General features: G+C 37.4%; 1 protein-coding gene across 1 annotated transcript in view; it reads left to right on the plus strand.

The window, feature by feature from the left end:
* Nucleotides 1-1,380: 1,380 nt before the first annotated feature.
* The window catches only part of LOC111056517 (nuclear cap-binding protein subunit 1), a gene marked incomplete at its 3' end in the record, with an annotated part of 106,158 nt that continues 90,093 nt past the window's right edge, over nt 1,381-17,445 (plus strand). Inside the window, 3 exon segments of the mRNA XM_039435984.1 lie at nt 1,381-1,608; nt 4,650-4,738; nt 13,386-13,571. Coding sequence (XP_039291918.1) covers nt 1,566-1,608; nt 4,650-4,738; nt 13,386-13,571 — 318 coding nt within the window.

Consider the following 17,445-nt stretch of genomic DNA (forward strand, 5'->3'; position numbering starts at 1 on the left):
AAAGAGACTAATGTCAGTCGATAGGGCTTATAAATAGCTATCCATGGTATGAATTTGAAGAAAATCGTTAGAGCCGTTCTCGAGAAAAACATGAAAAACATGGTTTTTTTTAGTAATTATCCGCCATTTTTTCCGCCATCTTGAATTGATTTTATTGAATTTCTTATTGTCGGATCCTCATGGTATAAGGACCTTAATTTAAAATCTCAACTCAATCGTTAATTAGGAATGGAGTTATCGTGTTCACAGACATACACACACACACACACCCACACACACACACACAACACACACACACACACATACACACACACACAGACCACACCTAAAAATCATGTTTTTGGACTCAGGGGATCTTGAAACGTATAGGAAACATGAAATTAGGGTACCTAAATTTTTTTGGAAAGCAATACTTTCCTTACCTATGGTAATAGGGCAGGAAAGTAAAAAAGAAACACCAAGCAAGCAGTGCAATTGCGCTATTGCAAGAAGTAGCTACTTACAGTTGCCGTGTCACATTCAAAAAATCCCTTAAGGAGTAAAAGGGATTTTCATGCAGGAACGTCTTCAGTCTCCTCTCTTCAAACCACCTCAGCAAACCTCTGGCGAAATGGGCAGCTTGTTGAGGATCCTCACCGGCTGGTAGGCCAAGCTGTTTTGAGTCCTCCCTAATCTAGAGTAAGGGAGGTTCAGCCTGTGCCTGTTGTCACGCCGATGAAAGTCACAAGGCAACAAGTCCCCGAAAAGCTGCAATGGCAGACCTGAAAATGTAAGGTTGAAGACTGTCATTATGCGCTCCCTTACAAACAGTGACTTGCAATTCGCCAGATAATCAGTCCCACATAAAATTCGTATAGCTTACTTCTGCACCAGCAATATCCTTTTTACCTCGGTGGCACCACCCCACAGTGTAATACCATAAGCCATCACGCTATGGAAGAAGGCAAAGTAGCACATTCGATGATGGGCCCCCGGGATGCAACCTCTCAGACACCTCAGCAGGAACAGCACTCTATTGAGCCTGCAACAGACACCCTGAATGTGATCTCCCCAAGCAAGCTCACAATCCATTGTAAAGCCCAAGAGCTTCACCGAGGGGAAGTTGTACTGATCACCATTCCTGAGGCTAAACACAATGGACTGAGTCTTCTCGCTGTTAAGCAACCAGTCAGCCACGGTCCCCTCTGAAGCCTGCATCAGTTCATGCATGTCAGCCAAGTCCCTCATTGTATATACTTTTAACGTGATCCCCGTGTATCCCCTTTATAACGTGAACCTCACTATAGTTCGCAAATCAATCACAGGGCGTTGAAGTAATGATTGTTATGCGCATGCGCATTATGATGTAATTTCCTCGACGAAGAAGTTGGACATTTTAGATTTTGTTTTGTGACCAACCGAAAACTGATTTGTGATTTCGTTTTCACGGTTGTTTGTCAGAAACTGAAGACCCGTTTACAATATTGTCTGCGTTTATTAGAAAATGTAATTTGAATGCAATTTTTGCAGTAAATTCAAATTTTTTATTGTGTTTCACTTGTGATAGTTTCGATAAATCTTCTAAAATGAGTAGAAGACGCGCTCACGACGATGATGAAGACGGATATGGTAAGATGTTTTACAATTATTTCTATAAATTTTAATATATCCAACTCTTTTAACAATCAATTTAATCTATAAATATTCAATCAATCTAATTTTTAATTTCTTTGTTTGGATAGAAATAGAAAGCTTGGCGTCAACATGAAAATTCAACTGCCACGAAATGCAAAATATATGTTTTAGGTTATCTTATGAATGCCGTGTATTATTAATTTTATAGTTTCTATTCCAATAATAAACTACTACTAATTCTTGATTTATAATACTTTGCGATTCATCGCAAATTTCCATTGCGTCTTTTATGATAATTTAATTGTTGACGAATTGGATTAAACCTAACCTCAATTCAAGCCAATGCTAAAGTTGGTCTACTTATTTGTTCTATTAAATTCATTATGATAAAAATGACCGCCGTTAAATTTTTGTGATTTTGTGCTCAAAATAACATACAAAAACGATCCCAACCAAAAATTTGATGACAGGTATTTTGGCACTGGACGTACACTTACACCTTATATTATGCCTATTAATTATGATAAAAATATTTCTGACTATTAGATAAATATATATTACGTCTGTTTGGCCTTGAACGGCTTCAGACGAGTCAAAAAGCAAGACATGAGATTTATATTTAGTATAATATAGTTAATACTTGTCTTTGACTCTATTACAGTTGTAGTCAAAATATCCCTTCAGACTATAAAAGCACTCCTTTGGAAATTATTTCAAATTTTGTTAAAACTTCTTTGTCCTTAATATGTCCGCAATCGAGTTTGTAGTAGGCCTACTTTGTAAAGCTTTCTACCAATTAATATAACTAGGTTTTTACTTTCTTTGCCCTATTACCATAGGTAAGAAAAGTATTGCTTTCCAAAAAGAATTAATGTAGCCTACCCCAATTTCTAAATTTCTATACGTTTCAAGGTTCCCTGAGTCCAAAAAAGTGGTTTTTGGGTATTGGTCTATATGTGTGACAGACACACTACATCTCTGTAGTACTGGTCGTTTACAGTTTGGCCGGGTGGCACAAACTCTTTGTGAACGGCCAGTACTACAGAGAGGTGCTCCGTCGACTAACGCCCGGGTTCATCGAGTCCGTCCGGGATTGCCGATTCGTGGATCCTCCATCATGACAATGCTCCGTCGCACACCTGCCTGCTCGTCACCGAGCAGTTGGCCAAACAGTCGACGGTAACGTTGCCACATCTCCTTACAGCCCGGATATGGCACCACCGGACTTCTTTTTCCCCAGATCAAGAGACAACTAAGGGACGCGGTCGGGACTCTGGAAAACGTTCACGTGCTACGACGAGGCTCTAGACAGCATAGAGGTTGCCGACTTCCAGGAGCGTTCAGGATTTGAAAATCCGGTATCAGCGTGTTTTCGACTCCAATAGGGACTACTTTGAAGATATCTAATGAAAAATTGTACATATTTTGCCCATAAATTTCCTGAGGTCAGTCCGGTTACTTATTATACAGACCCTGTATACTAGACTAGCCTAATTTATTATTTATATTCCCTTATAATTATATTTATTGACACTGTTCCAATGTATTTCTTAAGGTGCGTACAGATAAACGCGCCGCGAACATGAGCAATTCACTTTTAATCAGCTGACTATATCTGTTTTTTACAGAAACGGTAAGATACAGATAGAAAAAGCTTGGCATCAGCTGATTAAAAGTGAATTGTTCATGTTCGCGGCGCGTAAATCTGTACGCACCTTTACATCCATGATAATAGTTATTTGTATATCTAGAGTGAAAAGTACAACATTTTTCTCCCTGTGGGAAAAGTTTGAAGCCCGAGGCGAGCCGAGGGCAACATTTTCCTGAGGGAGAAAACGTATTTTCGCTCGTGATGTACACAACATTTTCCTCCATCTACATTTTTTTATAGAAACTGCAATTAAATCATTCTAATAACTTACGTATTGGTGACAATGTTTCCTAACAACATAACCTAATCTAAACCTAAAACCGGTCGTCTGATTAGCACTGCCGATTGCGCTATAATAATAATAATAATAATAAAATATTATTTATTCAATACAGTATCAAACAATACAATTGAATATCGTCATTAAAATGAACTTATACCTAAAAAAATACTAATTTTCATGTTATACATAATATCACAGGCTATAGTCACAGTTTACAGTCTTGTATCAGTCATATTTTCAACATAGTAATATTTAACATCGTTATTTTATAATATATTCACAGCCTAATATGATTGTCACATAAAAGTCATTACACTATAAAACATTTGTTAGAAAGGTAACTGTATAAATCGTTTTGAATGTTTTGTTTCTATGATCTAAACTACCGGCAGTTTATTCAGGATTTTGTCCCAATGCAACTGTCTTTTTTTCAAACATAGCTAGCCTATGAGGTTGCACAGTCAAATCATTTCTATTCCTTGTATTGTGACTATCTTCTATGTGGCTATCTATCGGCCAAAGTTGTAACAATTATATCAGCTGTGCAGGCTACCAAAATGGCTGACTCCAGATCACGCGGTTCAGATTGAATTGCAGATCAAAAAATATTGTTGGCTGGTATTTTGAATAGAATAAAATATTTTAAAAATTGTATAATTTTTATCGTCTACTAATATTAAGAATATAATATCATACAAACATATATTTCATGATATGATCAAATTTCTGGTTGTGGTATGAATTCAGTTGACTCAATGACAGACACCTCTATTGCGCTTTCTCATCTGAGCTTAGACCTTCTACCTATTACCATGTAAGTTTTTAAATAGAGATGCTTCCATGTTATTTAAATGGAGTCCTTTTCTTCCCTAGGGAGTTTTTCTGTTTTTTACTACCGGAGCGAAAAGTGACACTTTAGTATTGTTTCAGGAGTAAAGTAGTACTTTAGACAGTAGGTGAGGAAAATACTATTTTTATTCTATTCTATAAGTTATATCGAAAAAAATCAAATTTTCACATTTTTTCATCTTCTTGGATAGCATCCTTGGTAGGTACTCCAATTTTTTTCTTTATCTGATATGATAATTTTTTAAATTTCAGATCGTTCGTTCAGGAAGAGGCGACGCATTGACGAGAGTCAGGAGATCGAAGTTCGGTTAGAGACACTTACCGCAAGAGTAGGGGAAAAGGTTGGTGATATTCACTTCATCTAGATTTCAGTTGATCAAGGACCAGCCCTGGTTTAGTGAGGTTCACTATACACGTATAGTGAGGTGAAGAAATATATAATATAGTATATTTCTCACCTAGAGCAGAAAATGATATTTTCCTACAGTTACGTTGAAAAGTGGCCATTGCTGCACTGATTACAGAACGCAAAGAATCACTTTTCCGCTCTAGTGCGGGAAAAATTTTCTGCACTCCAGATTTGCAACATGGCAACGCAAAATACTTAGTAGGTTATATGGAGCACAGTGCAGCAAAATCAAAATGAAGTTGGTAACAGTGACTGCTGTGGCTGCTATAGTGAGCAGAGGTGCAACCAAGCACAACGCGCTAATTATTATTCATTATATATTATAACCAACGACAACGAGGACTTTAGGATTTTAGGATTAAGGTTTTTATCAATAATAAATTACACAGAAAAACTTTGATGCATTTCAGGCAATTTTACCCATAATTACCCACTTTTCATATTCAATGGTAACTGTAGGAAAAACTTAATGTGAAATACGTGCGCAAAGTTCCTCTGCTGCACTCAAGAAACCATTCCGCCCTCGCCTACGGCTCGGGCGTAAACGTTTCTTTCGGTGCAGCAAACTGTCACTTTGCGCACTAGTTGCACAAATAACTATTTTTCCGACTCGAAATCGGTTTTTTGAAATCCATTTCTCGAAAACCATTTTTGCCCGTGGTGCGAACGCTATTTTTTGCCACACAAAAATAAACAATATATATATATATATGAGAATAGTTGTTTACTAAGCACTTCCGAAAGCAGAAGTGGTAGATGATAGCTCTAGCAATCTGAGGTAATCTGAATATCGGGAAATTGTCCAAGTATTTTTATTTTTTATTTTGATTTGTCGAAATAACCTGAAAGATGATGTTCAATTATGTGGGAGAGGTTGAGTTGATACTTTTTACTTTCCTTGCCCTATTACCATAGGTAAGGAAAGTATTGCTTTCCAAAAAAAAATTAAGGTACCCTAATTTCATGTTTTCTATACGTTTCAAGGTCCCCTGAGTCCAAAAAAAAATGATTTTTGGTTGTTGGTCTGTTGTGTGTGTGTGTGTGTGTGTGTATGTGTGTATGTCTGTTGAACACGATAACTCCATTCCTAATTAACCGATTGACTTGAAATTTTAAACTTAAGGTCCTTATACCATGAGGATGATAATAAGAAATTCAATAAAATCCAATTCAAGATGGCGGAAAAAATGGCGGATAATTACTAAAAAACCATGTTTTCACGTTTTTCTCGAAAACGGCTCTAACGATTTTTTTCAAATTTATACCATGGATAGCTATTTATAAGCCCTATCAACTGACATGAGTCTCATTTCTGGCAAATTTCAGGAGCTCCGTAATATTCTTGAGAAAAATAGCGGATAATGACTAAAAATCCATGTTTTTCACCGTTTTCTCTAAAACGGCTCTATAGATTTTTTCAAATTCATACCATGGATAGATATTCATAAGCACTATCAACTGGCATAAGTCTCATTTCTGGGAAAATTCCATGAGCTCCGTGTATTCTTGAGAAAAATGGCGGATAATGATAAAAATCCATGTTTTTCACGGTTTTCTCGAAAACGCTTAACGATTTCTTTCAAATTTAAAACATGGATAGTTATCTATCAGCTCTATCAACTGGCATGAGTCTCCTTTCTGGGAAAACAATGGGGGTCCACCCCATTCTTGGGAAATGGACTTAGTAACCTCCTTCTCGTGCATGAAGTAGGTAGGTAGCGCAGTTCATAAAAAGAACACATAGTCGAGATATTTCATTTGTAGAACAGCTGTTTTGACGACCTTTAAAAAAATGACGACTAAAAAAATCATCGAATTTCACAATTATTCACACAAAGAAAAAGTACTTTGAAAACATTATATATACACATATACAGAAGTCTGATCGTAGTTTCAAATATGAGCAAGGAAAGTTGTGTGCGTGTACCAGACCAGATTTTTTATTCTTTCAAATGACAATAAGATGATATTATTATAATTTTTTTAATTATTGAATAATGAACACAAATAATGAAAAGTTTTTTGATCAGCGGTCTTTGACACTTCTTAGTTCCATCTTAGCGGCTGGAAAGGGTACTCTTTTTGGCCTAGGCCGGAAAGAAACCTGTTCTGACGTCAGACGAGAGTCGTCTGCAAACAATGTCTTTCAGATCTACGTAGGGACTGGAAAACAGCTGCTTTCTGTGCAGTGTGGCGAAAAAACTATAATGGCAGAGGAGAAAGACCAGATGATACAGTATCAGAACAATATGATACAGTATCATCTCAGCTTGATACATAACACCATAATTTGATACAAAACTTGAATTCTACAAACCATGGCATAAATCTTGTTGTGCTATGCTGATATCTTTTCTCCATTCTAGGGCAGGTTTCCGAGCTCGGGATATAGCTAAGTTCTAGACTAAGGGCCGTTTGCATAGTGTAAGTTTAAGCTAAAGCTTAAACCAAATCTGGATTTTTTTTGGTTTAAACTAAAATTCCGTTTGCGCAGTATCAGTTTAAACTCTGTATTGTGTTTAAACTCTGGGAAAGTTTAAACCTCCAAAACAGGAGGTTTAAACCAAATAATTGGATTAACTTGACATAATGTAAAGATTTGATGGGGAAACAGCTGATAGTAAATTATTTTTCGACGGTTGTTTTTAATGCTTCTGTAGACGATAATAATTATTTGGGTTATAGTGAATCATTATTTGAATGTAACAATAATTATAATGGAGGAATTGATAGAAGTTTTCAATGCGATTGATAAAGATGACTGCGAAGAAATTTTGAAACTGAGAAAAATTGGGCAAAAAACATATAATTTAAATTTCTAAGATAGAGAATTTTTTTAACGGTTTTGCTTGAGTACAGCAACTGCCAATTTAGTATTTTGATTGAATAAACCACTTGATAGAAATTGAGACAATTTTTAACAGTGGTCTTCGATTAGAAAACATGTTTTTAATAACACATAACTGAGATATATTGCTTTCGAGAGATATCTAATAAACGAGGAAGACCGTAGTACATTTTCATAACAAAATAAGGGTTTTATCTTACATTCTAGATTATATTTTTTGGTGCCAACTAAATATAAGTTTGTTTCTAATAGTAATATAGAATTTCATCATTTTATGAAGAATTTCTTGATCGCTTTTCACTTTTATTACCGTACAGCTTACAGCTCTGTGGATTTTGAACCAGGAAATAGTAGCTACATAACCTCAATTTACTGATGATTGTAAACAAATAGCAAATTTCCTGTAAAAATTATCCTTCCTGATATTATAAACAATGGCATTCTATTACCAACTTAACGCTAAACTAGTTTAACTTGAACTGGATTAGTAAATGCTCTGAGAAAACCGATTCAAGTTTAAACTTTCAGATTAACTTAAACTCGATTAACTTAATCGATTTTAGCAATCTGTACTGTGACATCCAGACATGCCAAAAAGAACAAAACACCAACACCAAAAAACAACACAAAAGAAAAAAAATGCATCAATTCTATTGCGTTGGGAGTGGATATAATTTTGTTACTGGTCTTTTATAAATACCAGTTTTTAGGCGAACACTCACCACTCGAACCTCGCCATCACTTCCCGGAAACACTTGTTCAATGACACCCAGTGGCCACTGCAATGGAGGTGTGTTTGGTTGGTCAACTACCACAACCGTTCCAAGTGTAACCGTCCACCTGAACCGTATTCAACCGATCCGTTCGGCCGTTGGATCGGACGAATCTGCCGGCCTTTGATTCGGCCGAACACGGTCGTCCATTGGAACCGTTTTCGTCAGTCTAGTTGAGTAGTTGGCAGGTTGCCAGAAAGTGAAGTGGCAAGCTAGTTAGTAGGCAAAGTCATTCTTCTGTGTGTGTTTACCCACAAAGATAATAAAAAAAGATTTTTTCTACAACTGCGCGTAAAGAAAGAATTTACACACTCAACTCTCCTCGTAAAACAGCTTATTTCTGAGGAGAATCTACTTTTTCGCTCGCTAACTATCCGCGCATGCGCAGTAGATTTACTTTACGCTCCCAAATCATTAGCGCATGCGCAGAAGAGTTTCTTTACACTCCCTAATCAGCTGATTGTAAACAGCTCGCCAAAAAGTCAGATCTTAACCTAAAAAGTCGGTAATTGTAACTCCGCCGATATAAGTAATTTAACAGGTTTGGGCAGTTGTAGAAAACATTTTGTATGTAATTCGCGCGTAATGCTTCTTTATCGCTCTTGCAAAATTATCACGCTCCGCTTCGCGTCGCGTGATAACAGTTTTGCGCGAGCGATAAAGTCGCGCATTACGCTCTTAATACATAAATAGCTATTCTTCCACACTGCACAGAAAGCAGCTGTTTTCCAGTCCCTACGTAGATCTGAAAAACATTGTTTGCAGACGACTCTCGTCTGACGTCAGAACAGGTTTCTTTCCGGCCTAGGCCAAAAAGAGTACCCTTTCCAGCCGCTAAGATGGAACTAAGAAAGGTGATCAAAGAACAGCTGATCAAAAAACTTTTCATTATTTGTGTTCATTATTCAAATAATTAAAACATTTATAATAATATCATCTTATTGTCATTTGAAAGAATAAAAAAGTATAAACTCAACCTCCCACATAATTGAACATAATCTTTTAGGTTATTTAGACAAATCAGAATAAAAAATAAAAATACTTGGACAATTTCCTGATATTCAGATTACCTCAGATTTGCTAGAGCTATCACCTTCCTTTTCTGCTTTCGGAAGTGCTTAGTATTCTCATATATATATTGTTTATTTTTGTGTGTGGCGAAAAATAGCGTTCGCACCACGGGCAAAGATGTTTTTCCGGCTCTCAATCTTTTCTAGTCCTCGGCCTACGGCCTCGGACTTGAAAACCGATTTCGAGCCGGAAAAGTCTCATTTTCTGCTCTAGGTGCGAAATATACTATATAAAACAGAACAAGTTCAAAAAACAAAAACAGAACTGCGAAGCAATTTTGAGGTTAGAATGATGTTCTCTCAGCTCGACTTCGGACGGATAGAGCCGGAAAATCCCATTCAATTCGTATCGAAAACTTGATCGGCCAGAGACGGCCGTATGAACCTGTTGCAATGGACGAGCATCTATAGCTTTCTTTGTTGGAGGATCGTTCGGTAGTTTTCGGCCGATGCTAGTTCGGACGAAATCGGTTCCAGTGGACGGCCCACGTAAACAGCTGGTGTCAGAAAACTGGCTTTCCAAAACGGGGCCCAGCGCAGTTTTTATTTTCTCATTTCTATAATTGGAATAGTTATTTGTGCAACTAGTGCGCACTATTTCACATTAAGTTTTTCATACAGTTACCATTGAATATGAAAAGTGGGTAATTATGGGTAAAATTGCCTGAAATGCATCAAATGTTTTTCTGTGTAATTTTATTATTGATAAAAACCTTAATCCTAAAATCCTAAAGTCCTCGTTGTCCTTGGTTATAATATATATGAATAATAATTAGCGCGTTGTGCTTGGTTGCACCTCTGCTCACTATAGCAGCCACAGCAGTCACTGTTACCAACTTCATTTTGATTTTGCTGCACTGTTGCTCCATATAACCTACTAAGTATTTTGCGTTGCCATGTTGCAAATCTGGAGTGCAGAAAAATTTTTCCCGCACTAGAGCGGAAAAGTGATTCTTTGCGTTCTGTAATCAGTGCAGCAATGGCCACTTTTCAACGTAACTGTAGGAAAACGTTTTTCCTTGACAAAATTAAATATTACTAAATAATTCAAAATTGCTGAAACTTTACACTATTTTCTCTTTATTTTATTTTGTGTACGATTTTCTAGTTTTTGAAATTTAATTTAAACGTGACTGTAGACTACGCCCCGTTTCGGAAAGTCAATTATCTGACTCCAGCTGTTCCAAGTCTAGAACTCAGCTAAATCTCGAGCTCGGAAAACGGCCCATAGTGTATGCACTATTGTGAGGTCCACATTATAGTGATAGTGGTGTGAGATAGGAGTACATCGTTGTCGATTCTCTGCCTTTGATGGAGACAAAAAGGCTTTACCAAATTTATTGAGGTTTAAATTATGAACTGACTAGCCGTCAGGCTCGCTTCGCTCGCCATATCCGTCTAGCCAGGGGGCTCCGCCCCCTGGACCCCCGGCTGGATCGTCCAAGAGTGAGATCAGCAGGCTCGCTTCGCTCGCCTGCATTTTTCATTTGAGCATTTTTATCATATGTTAGGACAATCCAGTCGGGGGTCCAGACTAAACGTCTGGCTAAACGGATATGGCGAGCGAAGCGAGCCTGACGGCTAGTAATATAACATACCCAGGATTGAAGTAGCAGTGCCCAATCAATTTTTCCGCGATAAATGCATTTAAATCTTCAACTTGGTGCCAACCTAACAAAGTCAACTCAACTTAAAGCCAACCTGACAAAATTATTAATTTAGTTGCCAGTTAACAACTGTTTCGAAAAGGTACTCTATCTAGATTATAGTTCTATAGTAACATATGGTATGGACATTTCAATAATTATAATTAAGAGATAGGGAGAAGAAGAATATACATGCTAAAAGACGAACTTTAAACCCTTAAAAACAACCCTTAGAGTTAAAATATTGCCAAAAGATTTCTTAGTGCGCCTCTAAAGGGCCAACTGAACATACCTACCAAATTTGAACGTTTTTGGTCCGGTAGATTTTTAGTTATGCGAGTGAGTGAGTGAGTGCCATTTCGCTTTTATATATATAGATATATTAGTGGACTGTAAGATTGAAAAACGCAGGCCATTTGTAGGATTTCAGCCCTGAAATTCTACAACAAGCTGCCTAATAGTGTGAAGCAATTGGATGAGGCCGTCTTCAGGAGAACCATACGGAAGCTACTGTGTGACAAGGCTTATTACAGTGTAAATGAATTTATGGGTGATACTGTATGGTAGTGTGGTGATACTGTATCAAGTTGACATGATACTGTATCATACTGTGTTGATACCATAGAGAAAAGGTATCAAGTTGAGATTATTGTGTATTATATTGTGGTGATACTGTATCATGAGTGGTACTCAACTGACACTTAGGCGACTCAGGTGGAGAAGAGACTGGACTCTAGTGGAGAGCATGTGTTTTGAGATGGTGACGTCGCGGAGACTAGAATCGACTGGTCTGAGTGTCACCATTTGGAAACACATGCTCTCCACTACAGTCGAGTCTCTTCTCCACCTGAGTCGCTTAAGTGTGAGTTGAGCCTTACAGTTTTTGTTGATTGAGTTTTTTAGGCCTATGTGTTTTGATTTTTTGACGCCATCGACCCCAAAAGTGTGGGTAATGGATGAAGTAGAAGGTATTGAAGGATGTGGCAAGGTAGAGAATTGACAACGCTGTCTTCCTTTCTTTTTCTCTGTCATTATAAGGTGGACTCCACTATAGTGATAAGCTTCTTACAATAAAGAAAATGCTACTTGAATCATAATAAAAAAATGTAGGAACTTGATGATAATTTTTATTGTGATTCATGAATAATGAATAATAAATTTCCAGAGTACTTTCTCTCTGGAATTTTACCTAGGAGAACCGGCTTCTAGTGATTATCTTATTTTCTTATAACAAAGTAAAGTGTACTATATAAGTAATTCAATAATAAGTAGCCCTAAAATTAAAAGGCAGAGTCATGATAGAGAAAAGATAACATAAAAAGATATCCCATGGTGTAGGTAGATTATGTTGCAAATTTCTTCTCCGATTACTGTCTATTGTTAGTGTGTTGGGAGTGTTTGGCTCAACTCACATTTACGCGACTCAGGTCGAGAAGAGACTCGACTCTAGTGGAGAGCATGTGTTTCCAAATGGTGACATTCAGACCAGTCGATTTGTTACGTCCCCATTTGAAAACACATGCTCTCGACTAGAGTCGAGTCTCTTCTCGACCTGAGTCGCGTGAGTGTGAGTTGAGCCTAAAGGTGCGTACAGACTTTCGCTCTGCTCCGCAACCGAACGTCACTCCAGCTGATCGACCGGGGAGCAAGAGTGGTTCGACCGGGGAACGCGAGAAGATCTAACATCTTCCGTAACGTTCATGATGGGTGCGTGGGCGGAGCGACTGTGGTTCGATGGAGGAACGAGGGCGGCACGAGGGCGGAGCGTGCTCGGTGCGGGTTGGAAGCGCGTATATGTGTACGCAGCTTAAGAGTGTAAGAAGGGCATAGTATGAGAGACTATCAGCGTCACATAGCTTCACCAAAAACAACTACTAGGACTATCGGCTTCAGTTAACACTCACATTTGCAACATAATGGTCCTTTACCATGGCATATCACCATAGATGATACAGTATCACAACGCAATATGATACAGTATCTTCTCAACTTTATACACAATTCCATAATCTGATGGTGACAATTTTTGTACACCAAAACTTCCAAACTTTCAATGAATTTTACAAACCATGGCATATCTTCTTATGGCTATCTTTTCCCTATGGTGTCACTATAAATGATACAGTATCACCACAATATATTACAGTACCATCTCAACTTGATACACAACACCCTAATTTGATACAAAACTTGATACCTATTGATTTGTATTGTGTTTAATGAATGAATAATGCATTTTCAGAGTACCTCCTCGCTGGAATGCAATCTAGAGGGTCTGGCATCCGTGTTGGAGGCGGATTTGGCCACCTATCGTACAAAGGTGCTTCGTATCCTCACAGAGTGCGCCGTGAAAATGCCTGAGAAGTGTACCATCTATAGTACATTGGTTGGACTGCTTAACGCCAAGAACTACAATTTCGGCGGAGAGGTCAGTATTGTGAAGCTTCGTTTACAATGTGTACGTTCTGTGTACAGTAAATTGTTCCATCACGTGACTAGTGCAAAATGTTCCCATGGAACACCTTTTCAAAATCGTTGGTTCAAGCTTTTGGCGCGCACATATAAAGTTGATTTACACTAAAATGTGTCGTTTACTAGCTGCGTGAATGAAGAAAGGCTGTTTTACAAACCTACCGTCTAGAAAAGTGTAATAGTTATTGTGCAAGTGCGCAAAGTGACAGTTTGCTGCACCGAAAGAAACGTTTACGCCCGAGCCGTAGGCGAGGGCGGAATGGCTTCTTGAGTGCAGCAGAGAACTTTGCGCACGTATTTCACATTAAGTTTTTCCTACAGTTACCATTGAATATGAAAAGTGGGTAATTATGGGTAAAATTGCCTGAAATGCATCAAATGTTTTTCTGTGTAATTTTATTATTGATAAAAACCTTAATCCTAAAATCCTAAAGTCCTCGTTGTCGTTGGTTTAATATATAATAGTAATATTAGCGCGTTGTGCTTGGTTGCACCTCTGCTCACTATAGCAGCCACAGCAGTCACTGTTACCAACTTCATTTTGATTTTGCTGCACTGTTGCTCCATATAACCTACTAAGTATTTTGCGTTGCCATGTTGCAAATCTGGAGTGCAGAAAAATTTTTCCCGCACTAGAGCGGAAAAGTGATTATTTGCGTTCTGTAATCAGTGTAGCAATGGCCACTTTTCAACGTAACTGTAGGAAAATTTCTTTCATTCCATTACTCTCAAATTTTCTATCGAGAAAAATTCATTTAATGAATGGTTATCAAACATAATATTGTTGGTTATGCTATGGTAAACAAACTATCAGCGCATGCGCAGAGAAGCAAGCAGACTACAATAATCGACCAATGAGAGCTCAGATAGTTGGAACCTGTTGGAACTGTACCAGGTCGGACAATTTAGCACACTTCGACTGTGGGGCAGAAAGTTGGAGCTGGATCAGGATTCTGGAACAGAATCTGTCACATTTCCTCCCATGGAACGTGAAACTTTTTACTTGGTAAATTGTGAATCGGACAATTTACCACATTCCATGTACACAGAACGGGCCCAATATAGCTCTTCTTTATAGCAGCCATATAGCTCTGTCAGCTACATAATATAGCTCTGCTATAAGTAGATTTAACGCTTTTTATTTAGCAGAGCTATATGTAGATACTGTATATGTAAATATAGCATTGCCGTCAACTAGGCCCCCCAATAGCCGATCCCCTATTGGGCATTGAAACCAGGTTGAAGCGGAATAGTTATTTGTGCAACTAGTTTGAAAGTGACAGTTTGCTGCACCGAAAGAAACGTTTACGCCCGAGCCGTAGGCGAGGGCGGAATGGTTTCTTGAGTGCAGCAGAGGAACTTTGCGCACGTATTTCACATTAAGTTTTTCCTACAGTTACCATTGAATATGAAAAGTGGGTAATTATGGGTAAAATTGCCTGAAATCCATCAAATAACTTATTAGTGTTTGACTGGCGAGGCGGCTGTGTGCTGTGGTGGCACTGTGCTGTTGCTGTCCTCGATATAATATCTACTTAATAATTAGCGCGTTGTGCTTGGTTGCACCTCTGCTCACTATAGCAGCCACAGCAGTCACTGTTACCAACTTCATTTTGATTTTGCTGCACTGTTGCTCCATATAACCTACTAAGTATTTTGCGTTGCCATGTTGCAAATCTGGAGTGCAGAAAAATTTTTCCCGCACTAGAGCGGAAAAGTGATTCTTTGCGTTCTGTCATCAGTGCAGCAATGGCCACTTTTCAACGTAACTGTAGGAAAACACTGTTTCACACCTTGTATAGTGTGGTCCACGTTATAATGGCAGTGTACGATTGACAATACTGTTGCTGTCCTTTTCTATCATACAACAAAACAGATAGCGCTATCTCTCTCTCTCTCTCGCTTTGCAATGTTGTCAGTTTGCCAGAATATTTTATTTTTACTTTTGACAGTGACTGTACAAAACTGACCAAACAATTCTCAACCGCCATTTTTTTTCTTCATTCTATCAAAATACTTGAGTACACGAGTCGTATAATTGATTTAAAATGTATTTTTGAAACTATAAAATAATTTTTAGACATTACCGTATGAGAAACACAAATTAAAATACCTGAAATGACATTTTAAAAGTTGATAACTAACCATCCTAGACTCCATCCATGCTGCAGTTAGCCTACACGTATAGGTTAGACCTACTCTTACTGGCATAAATAATATTGAAAGGTTATATCAGAATTAGTTACATTAAAATTACTTTTTTTGAATAGGATTCCTATTTTTCTATTATCTTTAAAAGAAATTGGCGTAGAATACCTACCAAATAACTTAATTTCTGTTGTTTTGAAATTCAGATTGTTGTATCACAGCTTTTTAAATTAGCCACCATTTCAGATTTGTATAAGAATAAAAATCTGAATAAAATTACTTTTTTTGAATAGGATTCATATTTTTCTATTATCTTTAAAAGAAATTGGCATAGAATACCTACCAAATAACTTAATTTCTGTTGTTTTGAAATTCAGATTGTTGTATCACAGCTTTTTATATTAGCCACCATTTCAGATTTGTATAAGAATAAAAATCTGATCTCAGTTATGAAAGCAAATTTTTGAATCAAATTATGAAAAAGTATATTTTCTTGATTAATTTGACATTAAATTGATTATTTTATTACTGTTCACAGATCTACTAGTTTATTTCTGGTTCAGATAATGAACTGATATATTAGTGGACTGTAAATTGAAGCCGACTACTGTCTATTACTAGTGTGTTGTTGGGTGTGTAAGAGTGTAAGAAGGGCACAGTATGAGAGACTACCAGCGTCACATAGCTTCACCAAAAACAACTACTAGGACTATCGGCTTCAGTTAACACTCACATTTGCAACATAGACACCCTATACACTGTCTATTATTAGTGTGTTGTTGGGAGTGTAAGAGTGTAAGAAGGGCACAGTATGAGAGACTACCAGCGTCACATAGCTTCACCAAAAACAACTACTAGACTATCGGCTTCAGTTAACACTCACATTTGCAACATAGACACCCTATACACTGTCTATTATTAGTGTGTTGTTGGGAGTGTAAGAGTGTAAGAAGGGCACAGTATGAGAGACTACCAGCGTCACATAGCTTCACCAAAAACAACTACTAGGACTATCGGCTTCAGTTAACACTCACATTTGCAACATAACGGTCCAACACCATGGCATATCACCATAAATTATGTCTACCAGTCTCATTTGTGTTATCTCTTCTCTCCATGGTTTCAGACAATAAATTATGTACATTATTGTTCGCCCCACTTGGATATAATGAGCTGGTTTACGTGCGTCATATGGAGGCCGAAAGTGATTGTTTTCTGACCAGGCCGGTAAAATTTTTACGGCCCTAGGGCTGTAAAATAACCTTGAAGTCAGCTTATACTGATTTGATGTGAACGTGTTTACAAAATAGTATATGAAATGGAATCAGTTTATGCTTCTAGAATTGAATAATCTGCAATAAGATACTATCATTTTATTTGGATGAATGAAATACAGATAAGATAGATTATAAACTATTCAAATTCGATTTTCATAGTAGGATAGAACCTCTAACCTAAACTTCCGCAGTCGACGACAACAAGCATTGTTGACGTTGACATTCAGATTGGCCAAATTTCAAGTGTGCTAAAACAGCTGATCAAAAAACTTTTCATTATTTGTGTTTTATTATTCAAGAATCAAAACATTTATAATAATATCATCTTATTGTAATTTGAAAGGATAAAAAAGTATAAACTCAACCTCCCACATTAAAACATAATTAAACATAATCTTTTGGATT

This window comes from Nilaparvata lugens, chromosome 9, assembly GCF_014356525.2.
Source record: "Nilaparvata lugens isolate BPH chromosome 9, ASM1435652v1, whole genome shotgun sequence".
NCBI lineage: Eukaryota > Metazoa > Arthropoda > Insecta > Hemiptera > Delphacidae > Nilaparvata > Nilaparvata lugens.